The sequence below is a fragment of the Electrona antarctica genome (genome assembly GCF_951216825.1).
Source record: "Electrona antarctica genome assembly, chromosome: 14".
In the NCBI taxonomy this organism is placed as follows: Eukaryota; Metazoa; Chordata; class Actinopteri; order Myctophiformes; family Myctophidae; genus Electrona; species Electrona antarctica.
The window spans coordinates 2,976,331-2,998,154 of record NC_136795.1 but is presented as its reverse complement, the minus strand read 5'-3'; the positions used below and the strand labels follow the sequence as shown (position 1 = coordinate 2,998,154).

General features: G+C 44.3%; 1 protein-coding gene across 6 annotated transcripts in view; it reads left to right on the top strand.

Moving 5' to 3' along the window:
• Nucleotides 1-21,824, top strand: part of srebf2 (sterol regulatory element binding transcription factor 2) — a 44,701-nt gene that overhangs the window by 10,399 nt on the left and 12,478 nt on the right. The window contains exons 2-14 of one of the 6 annotated variants that reach the window (XM_079519380.1): nt 2,428-2,798; nt 4,401-4,593; nt 5,633-5,775; nt 6,590-6,739; nt 7,384-7,689; nt 9,145-9,259; nt 10,387-10,541; nt 11,661-11,874; nt 12,496-12,671; nt 17,143-17,392; nt 18,668-18,837; nt 20,668-20,836; nt 21,254-21,371. In XM_079519380.1, coding sequence (XP_079375506.1) covers nt 2,428-2,798; nt 4,401-4,593; nt 5,633-5,775; nt 6,590-6,739; nt 7,384-7,689; nt 9,145-9,259; nt 10,387-10,541; nt 11,661-11,874; nt 12,496-12,671; nt 17,143-17,392; nt 18,668-18,837; nt 20,668-20,836; nt 21,254-21,371 — 2,530 coding nt within the window. Of the gene's footprint in view, nt 1-2,427; nt 2,799-4,400; nt 4,594-5,608; nt 5,776-6,589; nt 6,740-7,383; nt 7,696-9,141; nt 9,260-10,386; nt 10,542-11,660; nt 11,875-12,495; nt 12,672-17,142; nt 17,393-18,667; nt 18,838-20,667; nt 20,837-21,253; nt 21,372-21,824 lie in introns of all 6 variants that reach the window. The other 5 variants (XM_079519379.1, XM_079519378.1, XM_079519377.1 and 2 more) reach the window with 5 other exon arrangements.

The following is a 21,824-nucleotide window of genomic DNA, read 5'->3' as shown; positions in this document are numbered from 1 at the left end:
GACTTATTCCTGTAGGCTCCTAGGTGGAGCATAGGCTACATTGACTTGACTTATTCCTGTAGGCTCCTAGGTGGAGCATAGGCTACATTGACTTGACTTATTCCTGTAGGCTCCTAGGTGGAGCATAGGCTACATTGACTTGACTTATTCCTGTAGGCTCCTAGGTGGAGCATAGGCTACATTGACTTGACTTATTCCTGTAGGCTCCTAGGTGGAGCATAGGCTACATTGACTTGACTTATTCCTGTAGGCTCCTAGGTGGAGCATAGGCTACATTGACTTGACTTATTCCTGTAGGCTCCTAGGTGGAGCATAGGCTACATTGACTTGACTTATTCCTGTAGGCTCCTAGGTGGAGCATAGGCTACATTGACTTGACTTATTCCTGTAGGCTCCTAGGTGGAGCATAGGGCCGCAATCACACCCCGCCATCGGACTCTGTTTTGAGCAGTTTTCTTCAGCTGGGCCCACGATAGTCCGGTGGTCTTTGCCTCACTGAGTCTCCACTGATCTTCTCCAGGTCTGTTTTGGCCTCCCCATCTTCTCCAGGTCTGTTTTGGCCTCCCCATCTTCTCCAGGTCTGTTTTGGCCTCCCCATCTTCTCCAGGTCTGTTTTGGCCTCCCCATCTTCTCCAGGTCTGTTTTGGCCTCCCCATCTTCTCCAGGTCTGTTTTGGCCTCCCCATCTTCTCCAGGTCTGTTTTGGCCTCCCCATCTTCTCCAGGTCTGTTTTGGCCTCCCCATCTTCTCCAGGTCTGTTTTGGCCTCCCCATCCAGTGCTTGCCTAGCCCATTTAGGCCTGACCTCAAAATTAAAAAAAAATCTTCTAAATCCTCCAGTTTTCTGAAATAAATATTTTCACTATTTTTCAAAAATAGCAGATCTACAAGCTCATAGCGCGCCACCGAGTGGCGCGCTACGAGCTTGTAGATCTGCTATTTTTCAATAGCTAAATTATTTAAAACACCAAATGGGGTTCCCGCACAAAATGGGCTAGTGATGTTGTCAGTAGGTTTTCGGAGGGTATGCCCGATCCACCCCCACTTTCTCTTCTTCACATCCTGGCTGATGGAGTTTTGGTTGCTTTTCTCCCAACAGGCTGGTATTTGATATTTTATCGGGCCACCTGATGTTCAGAATGCGTCTCTTAGGCATCTGTTGACAAAAGTCTGGAGTTTGTTGGTGGTAGTATTTGCCACTCTCCATGTCGCTGATCCATAGAGGAGAACTGACTTGACGTTGGTGTTAAATATTCTGGTCTTATTTCGGCTACATTACATGTATTTTAATAAGTAATTTTTTCCATTTCATTTCAACCTTTTATTTAGTTCCCAGAGAACACCGGGACCCTCTTTTTCAGCGGTGCTGAGATTACAACAACAAAACACAAACATTGGAAACCAAGGAGGAAAACAAACAAACATAGATGAATACAATTAATTAATAAAGGAAGGAACATTCCATCAAGTAATGAATCGACATCAATTGAAACGGGTGACTGAGATTCACCAAAGTTGATTATGTCCAATTGAAAGTGACCTAGGGCATCATACACACATTTCAAACGGACATTCTGTGTTCTGTCTGTGTTTCATGGCTGCCTCAATGCTTTTCCAATGGAAGTCACGTGGTTTGACCAAACACTTGTGTTTGATTGCCCCCCTCCCCCCATCAAACACAAGTGTTTGGTCAAACCACGTGACTTCCACTGGAAAAGCACTTTAAATTAAAACGGTGTAGTCTCTTGTTGTAGTGTTGACAAGTATTCCAAGGTGGCGATCACAACAACGGACGGGACGAGGAAGGCGCGCGCTGCGCACCACCTTCCCCATCGTGTTGAATAGGGACTCAATTTCCCATAACCCTTTGCACGCCGGAGCGACAGCACCTTTTTGCGATGACGTCATCAAAACGTGTCTCATATCCCATTCTGCCCAGTAAATTGCACCGCATGACTTAAAACCATGCCATTTTTACAAATTGCAGCATTTAACTCCCATTTCATTTTATATGGTTATAATGTGCTTATATTATCATAACTAAAGCTAGCAAAATAAACTAGAATAAAAAAAATCACACCCGTGTGAACTGAGTGGTGTAAGGTCTTATATAGCCTGTCTGACGTAATGAAATCATGTCTGACGTAATGAAATCACACCCGGGTGAACAGGGTGAACATAGCAACCATGCTCATTTTTTCTGCACAGACTAACAAAGCCAGTTGTAGGAGTGGTTTACACCACTCAAAAACAGTACAGTAGTGCATCCCGTGGATGCAGAGGTCGTTGTTTTATAGCGTCCCTTAACTATAAACTGCGTTTTGGAATGCAAAATGCACCCTATTTTAATCTCAGAGTGTCAAACATCTCGTCTCAATTTCCATAAGAGTTGACCTGACTGCTGCTCTCTCTCTCCCTTGTCCCCTCAGAGATGCTCCAGTTTGTGAGCAACCAGGTGGGTGACTTTCCAGACCTTTTCGAAGAGCAGATAGCCTCAGCAGGCTCTCTACAGACTGGCACAGCAGCCCCACGCCCCGCTGCTCAAACCCCCCACGCACAACAACCCCCCAAGGCTCCCCAAACCCCCACTGTCGTCTACCAGAGCCTCACACCATCGCAGACACTGGCCCCACATAACCTCCCCCTCACCCCGCCACTCACCCCGGTTCAGACCCCCGCCACCACCCCTGCCCCGCCGCCTGTGCCACAGCAGGTGACCCGCACCCCTCCACTGCTCCAGCCGCGACCCCAGACGATACAGGCCATCCAACCACAGCCCACAACCCAGACAGCCATCCAGGTAACTATAGTATTTACTGTTGTGACGGTTTACTTCATCTGAATCAGCGTGGTTTGACTTTGTTTTTGTATTTTTTGTATTTATTTATTCAGCACAATATAAAAAACAACACAGTGAACAGTGTTGAAGAGGGGTAAAGTGCTAGGCTGAGGCAAAAAAGCCCAAGGGGCTTATACGAGGCCTCTACCTATGTAAATCAAAAATGAAACATTGTATAAGAGATATAGAACATCCAGAAGACATAATTGTAGTATATAAAACAAGAACAAAACAAAACAAAAAAACAACAAGAACATGATTAGAATTATTGGTTATCGACATGATTAGAGAAAAGAAGAGATGATACAAAGAAATAATAATTAAGTAATCTGGTCAATTAAGTGGGTCCTAAACTTATGTTTGAAATTATTCAATGAAGTAGAATTTGATGAGATTGCTGTATAGGTGTTCCATAGCTGGGCCCCCCTGTATCTGATGGAGAACTGACACAGACCAGTTCGGAACTTTGGGAGATGTAAATGATTTGCCTGTCTCGTATTGAAATGGTGCACATCACTGTTGAACTGAAAAAAGTTTTTACATGGCAAAGAAAATGAAACTGGCTGGAACAATACTTTGAAAATAAAGTTGCAGGTTTGGTATGTATTTAAATAAAAAAATGGTAAAATATTGAGTTGTTTGAAAAGAGGGGCAGAATGAGCAGACCAATCACTGTATGTGGCAATCCTGCAGAATCTTTTTTGCAACATGTGGAGTTTGTGAAGATGAGTATTATAAGTAGCTCCCCAAATGATATTGCAATATATAAGATATGGATAAATTAAGCTATAGTAAAGAGTTGGGAGACAGTTTTGATTTACCAGACTACGGAATTTGCCAATAATGCCAATAGATTTAGATATTTTCTTACAGACATGGCTAATGTGGTTTGTCCAGCTTAGTCTTTCATGGATAATTACACCAAGAAAGGTTGTTGATGTAACCTGAGAAATTGGATCATCTCCTATAGACAGACAGATGTTAGAATTACAATACTTTTTATTTTTTGATGTAAATATAATAAAATTCGATTTTTTTAATGTTCAGTGATAATTTGTTTAATTTAAACCATTTTGAAATATTTTCAAGATCGTGATTAGCCTTTGCCATTAGAGCTGAGAAATCAGTATGTGAAATAAATAAATTAGTATCATCTGCAAAAAGTACAGGAAACAAGAAGGACAAAGCCGCAGCCAAAGAGTTTTAGTCAACTAAATGTCGTAAGATTTTAGTCAACTAAATCTACAGTTGAGTCCACTAAAGTGTGTTTTGGTGGGCCTTGATGCCGTCGTAATGACTGTTTTTACACTTGCTGTTTGTAGATCGGCTATTTTCAGCATGCAACCAAGTGTAAACTGACTTGTACTGGATCTCTTGTCCACTAGTCCCTTCCTAACATTTTAGTCTAGTTTTTGTTTTATTTACTCATAGTTTTAGTCATCATAGATTAGTTTTTATTTCAGTTTTAGTCAGTGAAAAGTGAAAAAGTCGACGAAAATGTTTCGTCTTAGTTTTCGTCGACGAAAACAACACTGTTTTGAATGTTTTTTTATGTACACCCAGGTACACACACAGGGCATTCCAGTTCAGACCCAGGGTTTCCCCGTGCACACCCTTGTTCAGACACACAGCCAGGCCACGCTCCCCATCCAGACACAGGCTCCACACACTGTGATGATCACCTCCAACGGAACCCAGTCACGCTTCATCCAGAACCAGGTCATCTGCCACCAGAGTCCCGCCTCTGGCTTCCAAGGTAGTTCCAAACTAGTTGCGACGACGAGGACAGTCCAAAATATAAATGAGATTGTTTGTCCCCCTGGGAACCCCAAACCCGGTGAAAATAGCCGATCTACAAGCTCGGCTATTTTCACTACTTCTAATTTATGGAATTCCTTTTGATTTTTCTTTAATTTCTTCATCAAGTTACTGAAAAAAACTATTTAATTTTGGTTTAATTCATGTAAAGTTTAGGTTTTTTTGGGGGGGAATATTTTTGGATTTTCTTTTAAATAATAATAATAATTAAAAAAAACAAATTTAGGAAACAAAAAAAGAAATGGACCTAAACAATGTTGAACCAGTGCTGTACATGAAGTCAGACTGGGTTGATGTTTGTTAGATAGCTTAAAGATGGAGTGCCACAATTTTTGTATTTTCTATGAGGTGACAGTACTTCATTAGACACCCTGGAGTCGTTTTTATGTGCAATGGTGTATTAACTTTGTATTTAGGGTTTCTTCCTGGAGGCTGAACCCTTGACAGTCAAACGGGCCAATGAAATAAACAGTAATATAGTGACATCACACTATCAGCCCCTCCCCTGACCCATCACCACCCACCAGGCAGACCAGGCATACTTAATGAACTGGTGGGCGTAAACACATAAAAACAATATTTTAACAAATACTGGACACGTTTTTGAAAAAAGTATGCCTCCTTATATAACAATAAGACCTGATGATCATGTTTTAGGGTGGGAAAAAATCACGGCACTCCATCTTTAATGTGTTTTAGTCAAATATTCGGTCTATAAAACTGCATTTGTTTTAGTCACTTGAAATTTGTCAAATAAACCCAATCCATCAATGATACTATCCTGACCCTTAATTTGTTATATTCAAATATTCCGTCTGCATATGTTTTAGTCAGTAAAAACAAACTAATGTTTTTGAAAGCAAACCTTTGGTTTTCTCTAACCTGCACATGTCTGTACAGTTGTATTCACCTCCACTGTGCTTTGTATTTTGACTCCCATGTCAAAACCACAGTTTATCTGTCATCTCCATCATCAGTCCTCCAACCACAGATGCAGAGTATCATGACATCACCGCAGCTCCAGCCAATGACCATTCAGCATCAGCGTGTGCTGACGCCGGCAGGGCAGACCATCCAAACTCTCTCCACGGCACACCACATGCAACAACAGGTTCAGCAGGTACTCGTGTGTGTTAAAGCACATTACACCACGGGTCGTTTCGAGGAAGCAATCTGATTGGTTGAAACGACAGCCTTCTAGCCGTGGTTCAAACGAGCGCCACTCCACACCTAATCAAAACAAAGACTTCAGCTGCTCTGTTTTCCCAGAGGGCAGCAAACTCGGTGGCTAGGATAGCTAGTTTCTTGGGACATTTGTGGTCGTAATGACTACATCTGTCAAAAATGTTTTTTCAGCGATTTTCTTAGTTGTAAGGGTAACTGTTAACTCGAGGGTGTGGTTTAACGTGATTATTGCCACTTCAGTGATGCTTGCGGAACTCGACTATGTCTCGTTCCTGACCGCATCACTGTCGTGGCAATAATCACGTTAAACCACACCCTCTCGTGTGCTGTAGCACCTCCAACTGTATATACTTTACCCATTTTCAACAGTTTTTATTGTATTGTAAACGTATGTTTTCTCATTCCAATAAAGCTCCTTTGAATTGAGCTTATGAAATGTGTTGCAGTGGTAATCAATGAGACCATTTAGCAAAATTCAATATGGCAAAATTGAATTTCAAGTTTCTGAATTAATTGCCAATGAACCTGTAAACTCAAGTATGCTTTGGCGTTCTCAAATAGCACATAAACATGAATGAATGACAGCCAATGTTCTCATGCAGTGTTTTGGATCTCTCTCTCTCTCTCTCTCTCTCTCTCTCTCTCTCTCTCTCTCTCTCTCTCTCTCTCTCTCTCTCTCTCTCTCTCTCTCTCTCTCTCTCTCTCTCTCTCTCTCTCTCTCTCTCTCTCTCTCTCTCTCTCTCTCTCAGGTTCTGGTCCAACAGCCTCAGATTCTGAAGACGGACTCTCTGGTTCTGACCACCCTGAAGCCAGACGGTACCCAGGTTCTGTCCACCATGCAGAACCCCGGAATCACCACCCTGACCACCCCTCTGCAGACCACCGCTCTGCAGGTCCCGGTCAGTCCCGTTTAAACCTAGAGACATACAATACAACACTCTTAAGCCCAGTGTTGATTTTGTTGAATAAAACTAAGACTAAATACATTGACAATTTCGTCAACAAATAACAACTAGACTAAAATGTTTACACTTGGTTGCATGCTGAAAATAGTCGATCTACAAGCTTGTAGACAACAGTGGCAAATACATAAAAAAAACGAGTCATGGAATCATTTATTGCCTTAATGGCATTAGGAATGAAGGAATTTTTAAAGTTGTTGCGGTTAGCTTTTGGTACTTAGTACTAGTGCTGAAGGCACGCTGCGTCGCTGCCCAAGTAACGTCACTCATGCGACTCCTCCATGTCTCTCGCTGTCACTCAAGTGACTACTGGCCAATCACAGCGCGTCTTTTCCGGGACTTATGTTACGCACGCGGAAGCTTGACACGCTTCATTGAAGGCAAAATGCTTTGCAAGGAATGTCGGGAAAATTGTGCCTTCAATGGTGACACGCGCCTCAGAGCCGGAAAGGGCGTCTACGTTTATATGTCTGTGGTTCTAACTCCCTGCAGAGTGGATGAGAGGAGGTCATTTGATATCTTGACAGCTTTTTTTTCCGAAGTACTTTAGTAGTAAATTCTGCAAATTGTGTCTCTTCTAGACTCTGATGAGCAGCAACATCCTGACCACCGTCCCCGTCATGATGGGGGGCGGAGACAAGATGCCAATCAAGCAGCTGCAGCCGGGCTCCGCCCACTGTGGCGGCGGCGGCAGGCAGATCATGGATCATCATCACCAGATGATGATGGGAGGAGGGTGTGGAGGAGGACTGGTGATTGGCCCAGGAGGGGTGGTGAAGGAGGGCGAGAGGAGGACCACCCACAACATCATCGAGAAGAGGTACCGGTCGTCCATCAACGACAAGATCCTGGAGCTCAGAGACCTGGTCATGGGCAACGACGCCAAGGTCAGTGTAAGCGGCCCTCGATTTTGTTTTTTACCTTTTTTTTATTATTATTATTATTTATTTACCCAGGGAAGTAGCTGAGCACAGGTGCTCATTTTCAGCAACGCCCTGCACATAGAAACACACACACACACACACACACACACACACACACACACACACACACATTAAAACCTGGGAGCTGACCAGTACAACCACAGTCTTATACTGTTGGCCACTAAGCAGCTCCAGGGGGAGCAGTTGGGGGTTCAGTGCCTTGCTCAAGGGCACTTCAGCCCTTGAGCTGAAGTGCCCTTCATTCATCATTTCATCAGATTGATGAAATGATGACAAAGTTGGATGTTCTCGACGGGTGTATTTATTTGTGTTCCAACACCGTGAAAACTATAACAATATAAAATACTTTTTTAAATCTTTAAGACTCGTTTCACATTCATAAAATGTTCATCTCGCCATGCAGTCACGGCGTAAGAGGCCATTGATAAATGGTGGTGGCTGAAAACAATGATTTTATATAACGAGCCCCTAAATGTTTTTTCCGAGGTCTCACCCTCAGAGTTAACGATGTGGAGATGCATAATCCATCCGAGTGCAGAAACCTCTTCAACCTCTAATTAAATTCATTGCACTCGGGAGCAACCAGCAGGCTCCGACCTTAAGACCTCAGACTGCAAACGGACACATAAGGGGATAATTATTCATAAATGTAATTATATTAGGCCAGGTGAAAAGAGAGAAGAACAAAAAGTTTGGATCTCAATACTGTGGAATATATACTGTGCACAAAAGGTGCATGATAATATACACATACAAGTATAAGTCATTTAACCCATTCAGGGCGGGAACCCCTTTTGGTGTTTTAAGCATTATGTTATACTTTAGCTATTGAAAAATAGCAGATCTACAAGCTTGTAGCGCGGCACTCGGTGCTGCGCTACGAGCTTGTAGATCTGCTATTTTGTTTTTAATCGTGAAAATGTGGCGCAGATTTAGAATATAGTCTTTCAGAGCGAACATTTTTAACTCATATCTTTGCTTCTGGGGGGTCCATGGAACTACATATTTTGAGATGGGGGTCGGCAGCCAATTCCATATATTTATTGGGTTTCTTGACGTTCTCAAACATTGAAATGTTTAAGAACGACTGACAGGAAAGGCATTTAGAAGGCATTTGTAGAATCGTCCTCAGGTCACTCACCTGGTCGTGACCTGGTCCTCAGGTCACTCACCTGGTCGTGACCTGGTCCTCAGGTCACTCACCTGGTCGTGACCTGGTCCTCAGGTCACTCACCTGGTCGTGACCTGGTCCTCAGGTCGAGGGTTAAACATAATAGCTCTATTTTCTGATAGCAATAACAGGGGTCTCCCTCCCTTTCCAGCTTGTATAGTTTTAGTAAACAGCAATTTCAGGTCGGGACACCAATTTGAACTCTCCCAATGTTTTTGTCTCAGCAGATGCACAAGTCGGGAGTGCTGAGGAAAGCCATCGACTACATCAAGTACCTGCAGCAAGTCAACCACAAACTACGACAGGAGAACCTGGCGCTGAAGATGGCCAACCCCAAGAACAGTATGTGTTCCAATGGCTTATTGAATTATGTTCTACTAACTACAGCATGTGATGTACAGTATAAATGGTGCATTTATATAGCGCCTTCATCCAAGGCGCTTTACAGATACTGTGCATTACATTCACCCATTCACACACACATTCATACACCTTTACAGAGACTGTGCATTACATTCACCCATTCACACACACATTCATACACCTTTACAGAGACTGTGCATTACATTCACCCATTCACACACACATTCATACACCTTTACAGATACTGTGCATTACATTCACCCATTCACACACACATTCATACACCTTTACAGATACTGTGCATTACATTCACCCATTCACACACACATTCATACACCTTTACAGAGACTGTGCATTACATTCACCCATTCACACACACATTCATACACCTTTACAGAGACTGTGCATTACATTCACCCATTCACACACACATTCATACACCTTTACAGATACTGTGCATTACATTCACCCATTCACACACACATTCATACACCTTTACAGAGACTGTGCATTACATTCACCCATTCACACACACATTCATACACCTTTACAGAGACTGTGCATTACATTCACCCATTCACACACACATTCATACACCTTTACAGATACTGTGCATTACATTCACCCATTCACACACAAATTCATACACCTTTACAGAGACTGTGCATTACATTCACCCATTCACACACACATTCATACACCTTTACATAGACTGTGCATTACATTCACCCATTCACACACACATTCATACACCTTTACATAGATTGTGCATTACATTCACCCATTCACACACACATTCATACACCGATGGCAGCGGAAACCATGCAAGGCACCAACCAGCATCAAGTCTGCCTGAGAGTTCCCAGATGGGAGCAGGAGGGGGGAACCCAGTGTACTCTCTGCTGCCCCATCTGGTGGAGTCAGGTTAACTGTATGTTGGCATAGAGTGCATTTCTGATGCTCTTGTCCTCGGTTCTCTCTCTCTCTCTCTCTCTCTCTCTCTCTCTCTCTGTCTCTCTCTCTCTCTCTCTGTCTCTCTCTGTCTCTCTCTCTCTCTCTCTCTCTCTCTCTCTCTCTCTCTCTCTCTCTCTCTCTCTCTCTCTCAGAGGGCGTGGTTCTCTCCGAGGACGTGGAGATGAAACAGGAAGAGGTGGTGATGATGTCGCCTCCAGCGTCCGACTCCGGCTCCGGTTCTCCTCACCAGTTCTCTCCGTACTGCGTGGACTCTGAACCGGGCAGTCCCTTACTGGACCATGACCAGGTAGAACACTGTCTGAATGAACCACGCAGTCCCTTTACTGTCCACATGTGGAAGTGTCCTTGGGCAAGACACTGAACCCTACATTGCCTTCGATGAGTCGGTCGGTGTGAGCTCGCCACCGTTGGTGTGTGAATGTGGGAAGTGAGGACGCTGGCGTCGACTGTTCGCCGCTTCACCTCGCAATGTAATGAATGAATGAACCATTGTAAAGCGATTTGAGCACTTGGAAAAGCGCTATAAAAATGCAATTCATTATGAATCCCTGCTGGACCATAACCAGGTAGACCACTGTCTGAATGAGTTCAAAACACTCCCACATGCACACAGCCTTTGTTGTTTTTTGGCAGCACATTTTGATTTTAGTCAATAGTTTTAATTTAGTTTCAGTCACATTTTTGTCACCTGGAATGTTTTTAGTGTTAGTCTAGTTTTTGTCGACATAATCTACAGTTGATTTAGTCGACTAAAATGTATTTTGGCGGGCCTCGATGCCGTCGTAATGACTGTTTTTACACTTGCTGAAAATAGCCGATCGCGTCGCAGCGCGACGCGTTGTGAGCTTGTAGATTGGCTATTTTCAGCATGCAACCAAGTGTAAAATGACTTATACTGGATCTCTTGTCCACTAGTCCCTTCCTAACATTTTAGTCTAGTTTTTATTCGTTGATGAAATTGTCAGTATATTTAGTCATAGTTTTAGTCATCATGGCTTAGTTTTTGTTTAGTTTTACATAGCCCCTTACGGAGCTATGTGTGTGTGTGGGTGGGTGGGTGGCTGGCTGGGTGTCTGGATATGAGGCCCTCCTGGTTCATTATTATTTAGTCTCTGTCTCTTCTTCCTCAGTTGAAGAGTGAACCTGACTCTCCGTCCTCTGTCGGAGTGATGGACCGGTCTGTTGGAGTGATGGACCGGTCTCGTCTGCTGCTGTGTGCCCTGACCTTCCTCTGTCTCTTCTTCCTCAGTTGAAGAGTGAACCGGACTCTCCGTCCTCTGTTGGAGTGATGGACCGGTCTCATTTAGTCTCTTCTCTTCTTCCTCAGTTGAAGAGTGAACCGGACTCTCCGTCCTCTGTTGGAGTGATGGACCGGTCTCATTTAGTCTCTTCTCTTCTTCCTCAGTTGAAGAGTGAACCGGACTCTCCGTCCTCTGTTGGAGTGATGGACCGGTCTCGTCTGCTGCTGTGTGCCCTGACCTTCCTCTGCCTGTCCCTCAACCCACTGCCCTCCCTGCTGGGCTCCGAGGCGGCGGCGGGGGGCCCCGGCGGCCTGGCGGCGGGGGGCCACGGGCCGTCCAGGACCCTGGTCTGGTTCCCCAACCACACGCACAACTTTGGTCAGTGGGATGCGTCCGTCACCCTCTCCTCAAAGTTTATTTAACCTGAGCTCGATTCTACAAAATGTCTTCTAAATTTATGACAGTTTTCTGAAAATCCTCATGTTTCTGTGTCAGTGGTTCTCAAACTATTTCATGTCAAAGGACCCCCAGAATGATATGTAATTGGCCACCGACCCCCCACCCCCCCCCCCCCCCATCTGAAAATGTGTTGTTCCAGGGACCCCCCCCCCCCCCCCGCCAGAAGCAAAGATTTGAGTTAAAAACTTTTGCTCTGAAAGAATATATATTCAAAGATTTGCGCCACATTTAGTATAATAACATAGTGTATAACATAATGCTTAAAACACCGTCCAGAATGGGTTAATCAGTCCATTCCCATATTGATTTTGTCAACGTATTCCAGCGCAGATTTCTAAACGCCTTGTTGTGATTCACACCCTTTCTCTGCCTCTTGTTTTGATGAAGGTGGACCCTCTTGTAAACAAGTGTAATGCTTTATTGGGTCGTCCACTCACAGTTAACAGTCTTTGTATTGAGTTGTGCTTGAATTGTACTGTAATTCTGCAAACTGTTAATAAATATTTCAATCAATCAATCTTCCTCCTCCTCCTGCTCCAGTGTCGTGGGTGCGCTGCTTGCTGCCGTGGGTGATGGTGTGGGTGCTGAGCGGGGTGGGCGCGGTGTGGGGCTGCGTGCGGGTGCTGTACCTCTGGGAGCCTGTGACGCCCCTGCACTCCCCCAACTCTGTGTCCTTCTGGAGGCACCGCAAGCAGGCCGACATCCACCTCAACAGGGTGAGTGCAGGCTGTGTTGTTTTTGGCAGCAAATTATGATTTTAGTTTTAGTCTTTTAAAAAGTTTTAATTTAGTTTTAGTCACATTTTATGTCACCTGGAATGTTTTAGTGTTAGTCTAGTTTTAGTCGACTAAATATCATACGATTTTAGTCGACTAAATCTACAGTTTATTTTAATCGACTAAAATGTATTTTGGTGGGCCTTGATGCCGTCGTAATGGCTCATTTTACACTTGCTGAAAATAGCCGATCTACAAGCTCACACCGTGTCGCGCTGCTACGCGTTGTGAGCTTGTAGATCGGCTATTTTCAGCATGCAACCAATTGTAAAAATGACTTATACTGGATCTCTTGTCCACTAGTCCCTTCCTAACATTTTAGTCTAGTTTTTATTTGTTGACGAAATTGTCAGTATATTTAGTCTTAGTTTTTGTCACCATAGCTTAGTTTTCATTTAGTTTCCGTATAGCTTTCGTCGACGAACATTTTTCGTCTTAGTTTTAGTCGACGAAAACAACACTGGAGTGCAGGCGGCGGGGCTGAGTTTTAGTCTTTTGATCGTAAAAAAAAAAAGAAATAGAGCCCTATCTGTATTCTCCTGTGTTGCCAAACTCAACCCATCTGACATCTAAGTGGAATAAAACAAACTACTACCACTTGATTGTGGTCAAACATTGCATATACTGTAACTCAATCATTGTCTTTATTTGCACTTGAAGACCAGTTCTAATGTCTCAGTTTTAGCTCTCCTGTGTTGTTGTGTTTTTTGTTTTGCAGTGCTTTATTGGGAACTGGGAAGCGTTCGCTAGTCCGACACACGTTAGTTCAGAGACTTACGCTTTCACAAAGGGCCATTGAATAATGTAAGCCCCCCCCCCGGGGGGTGGTTGTTATGCCCAGAACGCATTCATTCACAGTATGGGGTTCAAATTCAGGCTGTGACCTTTATCGCGTGCCATCCCCATTTCTCTCTCTCTCATATCCTTCCTTTCATATGAGCTGACAAAGCACAAAATGTTTAAAAGGGTGTGTGTGTGTCAGGCGCGCCTGAGCCATGGAGCAAACGGAGCAGCTGCGGCACCATTTGAAATAGTGGTGTCGCAACGCGACACCACTATTTATCACCCCCCCCCCCCCCCCCCCCCCCGGCCGCCGCCACGCTCGAAGCGCACGGTGCGCGACAGCGAGAGAGAGAGAGAGAGAGAGAGAGAGAGAGGAGGAGAGGGTGTTTGTCTATGTGTGTGACAGTGTGAGCGCGGCACGCGCGGCGCGCGTGTAGTGCACGCGAGCGATGTCTCTAATAACATAACTGATCTTCAATCTCATGCTTAGTCTTAAAATGTGGTACTATAAGATAAAAACAGAATAGTATTAAAACATTAAAGTTATAACAATATTAAAAGGTAATGTTATGAATATGTGTCCATGTTCATCCATGGCATCTAAAGTTACACCTTTTCATATTATTCAAATTGAGTACCAACAATATTTATACTGACTGATATGGTGGAATCTATCTAGGGAGTGATTCTGTAGTTCTAAGTGCAGCTGGAAGTTTGTTCCACAGCTGTGGAATTGAGATCCTTTTTTTTTAACTCATATAATCTGCTATGATTTCTTAAATTATTATTCATGACATGAATGTGCAGTAGCCTACCAAAAAAAGATATAGATATAATGTCACGTTATTATTTATATAAATAAAAAGTGGACTGGTTGGAGGATAAAATAAATAGTATTCTTAAACTACATTTGTGTGACTTTTTTTTTTATTGTTTTTTATCATCGTCTCTGCTCTGCTTTTTCTGCCTGGAAATAAAAACGTCTGGGTTTCCGAGGCTACTGCTCTGCTGCTGACGCTATTTCCGGTTACCTTTACGCACGGGGCGCACGGATTTGAATTTCTCCGGTCAGCCTGAATGTGTGTGTTGTTGTTGTCAACATGGCTCAGAAGAGAATGAGTGATTTATTTGGTGGGTCCAAGCCCAAATCAAGTCTAGTTAATGAACCCTTGGCCTTCATGGGCACCAGCAGCAGTGTTCAGCAGGGAACGAGTGCTAACGTTGTTGGAGGAGAAGGAGGACAATAATAAAAACAACAGCAGCAGCAGCAGCAGCAGCAGCGCAAGCAGCAGTGTCCATCTCACGTAGCCTACATAATGACATTCTGGACACGTAACTCACGTTGGATATACAGTAAATGCCATGATGAGGGAATTAACCACCCCGGAGCGCAAGAGCACATTTGGGGTTTAAGGTAAAGCATTTACAATTTAACTATATTATTTCTCTAATAGTCACTATTGCAGTGAGAAATAATATAGTATTTACTAATTACTATGGCCGCCGTGCCAACTGAACTGCTGAATGCTGCTGCAATTTAATGTTAGATATTAGATTCTGACGGGGAGGGATCTATGATGAATGATGACGATACAACACCGGGGTCGCCGAGCCCAAGCGCGCTGCGCTGTCAGCTCGTCTGTTGTATAATAGGGCTATAATTTATATGTTTTGTTTTGATATCGGCGCCTTGCCAATGTCATGTGTAGCCTAAATAGGCCTATGCCTTTTTATGATGCATTTTGTCAGTTTGTTCATATAACTTGCGTGTGGAGAGGGAAAGTAAAAGCCACTTTTCCTTGTGAAAATGCGCGAAAACGCGCGTGCACGAGGCACATGCACGCGCATTTTTGCGCGCGCGCTACGCGCGCGCATGAGTCCAAATCTGTGCTCCCCCACCTGGAAACGAAGTTAGGCGCCCCTGGTGTGTGTGTGTGTGTGTGTGTGTGTGTGTGTGTGTGTGTGTGTGTGTGTGTGTGTGTGTGTGTGTGTGTGTGTGTGTGTGTGTGTGTGTGTGTGTGTGTGTGTGTGTGTGTGTGTGTGTGTGTGTGTGTGTGTGTGTGTGTGTGTGTGTGTGTGTGTGTGTGTGTGTGTGTGTGTGTGTGTGTGTGTGTGTGTGTGTGTGTGTGTGTGTGTGTGTGTGTGCTGTGGCATCGCGATGGCTTATCCAGCTCACATATTAGCAGTGATGGAAAGTAACTAAGTACATTTACCGTACTTAAGTAACATTTTGAGGTATTTGTACTTTACTTGAGTATTTCCGATTTCCGAGTACTTTTACTTGAAAACGCATTAAACAGTTTAAGGGCCCCAGACGGAGATCACCGTCAAGTTCAATTTCACGGTCAGTTGCCCGAGACGGAGATTGATAAATAGGACGGAGATTAATGATATCAATACCGGTCGCATCGCTCCACAGCCTAGGAGCGCTTGTTGCCCAATCCTCGGTGTTGCACAACAGTAGCCTGGAACTCACCTATGCTTTTTATGGCATAGGCAGCTCCCGGCAGGATCCGCCGGGAGAAACTATGCGCAGCTGCTAGACATGAGACTAATTAATTAGAGCGACAGAGAGAGAGAGGAGTGTGTGTGTGTGTGTGTGTGTGTGTGTATATGTGTGCGTGTGTGTGTAACAAAGGTGCAGACGATCAGAAATCAGCAGAGAGTGAGTGATGTTTGCGCTACTCTATGCCGAATTGAAGTGGACTCGGACCCAGACTTTTTTTTTCTCCCTGCAGGAAATAAAAACGTCTGGGTTTCCGAGGCTACACAACAGTGACACGTCATCGAAAATGTTCCCTGCCTGTTTAGCGGACGAAAACGAAAATCTTAAAACGTTCATAACTCGCGATCTAAATCATCCCGTCTAATTATGAAAAAATATCCTGTGTTAGACGGTGGTCCAGTCGCTAGTCGCGATAGATTTATTCTTACCTCCCGTTGTTGTCGATCGACTCTAGAGTGGTGTGGCTATTGTTAGCTGCTACACAGACATTCACAACAACTTCCGGACCCCCGGTAAAAGTGGTCCGGGCGCTATAACATAACGCAACGCAACGCAAGGACAACACAAGAGACGGTCACGGCCACACAGCCAACTCAAGGTACGGCCACGGAGCCGACTTGGGGACCCAACGCAGCTCCTCCAAGGAAAACAAACAAATTAACGGAGCTGAACGTGAATCCCCCCCACCGCCCACCCCTTTTTTTCCCCTCACTGTATATGTTTCTTTTCCCTTTTTACCTCCTTTATGATGAATTCCTGTTCTGTCTATAGAAGTGTCTATTTGTACGTCTCTAAATGTTTTGATGATTTGAACATGGTGGACCCTATTGGAAACAAGTGTAATGCTTAATTGGGTCGTCCACTCACAGTTAACAGCCTTTGTATTGAAATGTACTGTAATTCTGCAAACTGTTAATAAATTCTTCAATCAATCAATCAATAAATGATGGGCACATTTTATTAATAGGTCCGGGCCCTCAAGGTGTTAACCACTTCAGCACTACATTTCGACTACACAGTTAGGCTAATGATCCCTGCCCACCCTGTCTCTTCCCGGTGTCCAGGGGGACTACACAGTTATGCTAATGATCCCTGCCCACCCTGTCTCTTCCCTGTGTCCAGGGGGACTACACAGCGGCCATGGCCAGTCTGGAGACCTGCCTCTCCGTGCTGACCCGAGCCCTCCCCTCCACCAGGCTGGACCTCGTCTTCTCCCTCTGCTGGAACGTGATTCGCTACTGCCTGCATCGCCCCACCCCCTTGGGCTGGCTGGTCCACCGGGTCGGAGGGAAGCACGAGGGGGACGAGTCCAAGACCAGCGCCCGGGACGCCGCCCTCGTCTACCACAGGCTGAGTCAGCTGCAGCTCACAGGTGACTGTTAGGACACGTTTTAAACATGTTCTCTGCTCCACGTCATCGGTGCCCATACCCTAAGTGGGGTTGGCGAAAGGTCCTTTCTGTGTGGAGTTTGCATGTCCTCCCCTGTGTCCCCTAGGGTAGGTACCCTCACAAAAAAACATGCAGTAATCCTGGTCTCTAAACTGCCTCCCCCTGGCCAGCCAAGGGCGCCTGATGGAGAGGAAAGGAACTGGTTGGAATAACGTGTTCTTTTCACACGCTACGTCCAACCGGGGAAACTCCCCATATCGGGTGAAATATTCGTCTCTTTATTGTTAATGGTGTTTAACACATTCAGACCGCATACGACGTGTGGAAACATCATAGCTAATCCAACCGACTGATTGCGACGACGTGTGTACACGTCCTAGCGCTTTTTCATTGATATCAAACGGAAAATATATATTCAGATTCGTTTCTCTTTTTTTTGGGTTGGCCTATCCTTCTGCAATGTACTCCTTTTTGCCTCATGCACGCTGCCATTCACTTCCCTGTTTACGGATCAGAAAGAAAGGCTCGCCGTGCGTAAATCTAGGGAGCTCTCCGTGGTTTTCATTTCGGACTTCAACATTAACCTCGCCTCACCAGGCTTTCCACCTCGGAGGAAAGCCTGGTCTCTGTTTCAAAAGTCTGTATGATCCGGTCGGGAGCGGATGATATCGTTACGTCATGTTGTAGTGTTGTTTTGTAGTCGACAGGCAGGAACAACGGGCGGCAACTTCCTTTTCCCTCAAACCGATTTTTCTCAATAAAAGCTCTCGTAGCCTGTAGCTTTTATTGAGAAAAATCGGTTTGAGGGAAAAGGAAGTTGCCGCCCCGTTGTTCCTGCCTGTCGACCATCATCCGCTCCCGACAGGATCATATACCCTAAATGAAATGGTGCCCAGGCTACTTCAACAGGCCTCTCGCCCGGAATATTAACGCTTCTAGAGAGACTTTATCGTAATGATCGCACTGTAAGCAAGCAACATTACGCCTCCCGGTTTTTGTACGGAACAGAAGCCCCCAGAAGCTTTAGGAGTAAATAAACAGTGTTCACAAGAGTCACAGTAGTGATTATGTAATGCTTTCTGCAAGTCTGTCCAACAAACACAGACCGTATGTCATTGTTTTAGCAATACAACCAGCCTCTTTGTGCTGTAGTATTTACGCAACCCTCTCTCTCTCTCTCTAGGGAAGCTGCCCCAGCGTAGCGGCCTGTGGGCCTTGTCTCTGTCTCTAAACGTTCCTCTGTCTCTCTCTCTCTAGGGAAGCTGCCACAGCGTAGCGGCCTGTGGGCCTTGTCTCTGTCTCTGAACGCCGTCAACCTCAGCCAGAGTGCCCAAGGGAAGATGGCTCCCGCTCAGCTGGCCGAGATCTATGTCACCGCGGCAACGGCCCTGCGCACCGTGCTGGGTCACCACCTCTCCTGTCTGCCTGTCAGTGTCTCACATGATCTGTCTGTGTCTGTCTGAACCCCTACTGGGGTGTTTTTTTCCATTGCTGTCATGGCCGCACCTTAAAGCTACCTGATTTATGGCAAAATAAATGGTTATGGCAAAACTTAACTTAAATAATAATCACTGTTATGGGTCCATAAAACATTTATTCAGCTCTTTTGAATGCATTAATTGCATACACTATTCGGTGATATATTTTCTGCCTATTCGGGCCGAAACCGAATAGACTGAAAATGTTTTTTTTTTGCCGGATATTTTCTGTGGCCGAATATTCGGTGCATCACTAATATATATATATATATATATATATCATATATATATATATATATATATATATATATATATATATATATATATATATATATCATATATATATCATATATCATATATCATATATCATATATATATATCATGTCTCTCCCTTATCTTAGCTGATAATAGTTCTGTCATCGTTTAAAGCCCATTTAGGACTGAGAACTGATTCTACAAAATGTCTTCTAAATCCTTGACAGTTTTCTGAAAAGAACCTGTTGCTGTGTCAGTGGTTCTCAAACTATTTCATGTCAAGGACCCCCAGAATTATCTGTATTTGGCCGCGACCCCCATCTGAAAATATGTTGTTCCAGGGACCCCCCCACCCCCACCCCCCAGAGCAAAGATTTGAGTTAAAAACGTTTGCTCTGAAAGACTATATATTCAAAGATTTGTGCCACATTTTCACGTCTCCCCCCCCCCCCCCCCCTCGTAGTGCTATGAGCTTGTAGATCTGCTATTTTTCAAAAGCTAAAGTATAACATTAATAATGTTATACTTTAGCTTTTTATAAACAGCGCCCCCAGTGGGGAGGGATGGTATGACAGAGAGACTGGTATAAACAGCGTCCCCAGTGGGGAGGGATGGTATGACAGACTGACTGGTATAAACAGCGTCCCCAGTGGGGAGGGATGGTATAAACAGCACCCCCAGTGTAGAGGGATGGTATAAACAGCGCCCCCAGTGTAGAGGGATGGTATAAACAGCGCCCCCAGTGTAGAGGGACGGTATAAACATCCCTCAACTGTAGGCTGGGGGCCACATGTGACCCCCAGCCTACAGTTGATATTAACCTGCGGACCGCATTAAGTGAAGGTGGGGGCCACATGGGGGCCCCAAAGTGGGTTTAGTACCGATAAACACTTCGCCCGCGGCACAGCGCCGTGCCCCGCACACTGTCACCTTTTTCACCTTGGGCCTGTTTGCATGCCTGCATTATGCTTAAAACACCAAAAGGGGTTCCTGTCCTGAATGGGTGTAATGCATGCTGTAAATGTAAACCTAGTTAACACACAATAACACACAATGTTTGACTTACTTTTGAATTGCAGGTTTTGACTCGCCTTCATCATCATCATCATCTTAACCCATTTTGGGCGGGAACCCCTTTTGGTGTTTTAGCATTATGTTATACTTTAGCTATTGAAAAATAGCAGCTCTACAAGCTCATAGCGCGGCACCGAGTGCCGCGCTATGAGCTTGTAGGTCTGCTATTTTTGAAAAATCGTGAAAATGCGGCACAAATCTTTGAATAAATATTCTTTCAGAGCGAACATTTTTAACTCAAGTCTTTGCTTCTGAGGGGTTCCTGGAACAACATCTTTTCAGATGGGGGTCGGCGGCCAAATACATATATAATTTTCGGCGTCCTTGACATGAAATATTGAGCACCACTGATAAAGAAACATGAGGTATTTCAGAAAACTGTCAGCATTTAGAAGACATTTTTTAAATTTCGACGTCAGGCCTAAATGGGTTAATGTCTTTTCCCTCCAGGGTTACCTTCTGAGCTGTGCTGAGAGCGTGGCGAGCCAAGAACCCAGACCCATCCCCGACGGGCTGCGCTGGCTCTTCACCCCGCTGGGCAGACAGTTCTTCCTGAGCTGCGATTGGTCCGTGAAGTCTGAGAACAGCGACGGCGTTTACACTTCAAAGAGAGACCCAGGTATGACCCAATCAGAGTAATACCGAAGCCAGGTGTTGACCATTTTTCACATTGGTGGTAGTTATAGTTACCAATGTACACAGTTTTTGAGTGGTGTAAACCACTCCTACGACTGGCTTTGTTAGTTTACGTGTCTGTCTGTACCAAAAATATGAGCATGGTTGCTACGGTCACCCAGTTCACACGGGTGTGATTTCATTACGTCAGACATTACGTCAGACCACAGCTGATCAGGCTATATAAGACCTTACACCACTCGGTTCACACGGGTGTGATTTTTTTATTAAATGTACAAATATTTTTTCTTTTTACATAATAGGTCGACTAGTAAACTAGGCAACTAGTCAACTAGTACAAATCAAGTAGAAATGAAAGCCCTAATTGAGGTATAACTAGATGTTGTCCTAATGGCTCCAGGTGATCCTGTTGGCCAGCTGCACCGGCGTTTCTGCGAGAAGCTGTTGGAGAGGGCCGTGCACACGCTGATCCAGCCACAGAGCGAGTCCGACGTCGACAAACGCAAAGAGGACTCGGGGTGAGGAGTGGAAAACGTACTCTAATGTCTTACTGCAGTCAAAGCATAAATAATGCAATATAAAATAATACTCTTATCGCAAGTAAAAGTCCCAGAATTCAAAATGTACTTGAGTTAAAAGTACAAAAGTATTGGTATCAAAATGGACTTAAAGTACCAAAAGTAGAAAGTAGTCATCATTGTAAGTTTTTCAAATGTATAAAATCTTTTGAAAATAGCCGATCTACAGATGATCTAGCTTGTAGATCGTCTATTTTCAAATGGCTGAAGTGGTTATTGTAGGATTTGTAATAATAATAAATAATCCAAAGTAACTAGTGACTAAAGTTTTCCAAATAAATGCAGTGAAGTAAAAAGGACTATATTTGCCTCTGGAGATGTAATGGAGTAGAAGTGAAAGTAACTTGAAATCAAGTACAAATACCTCTCAAAATTAAGTAAATGTGACTAAAT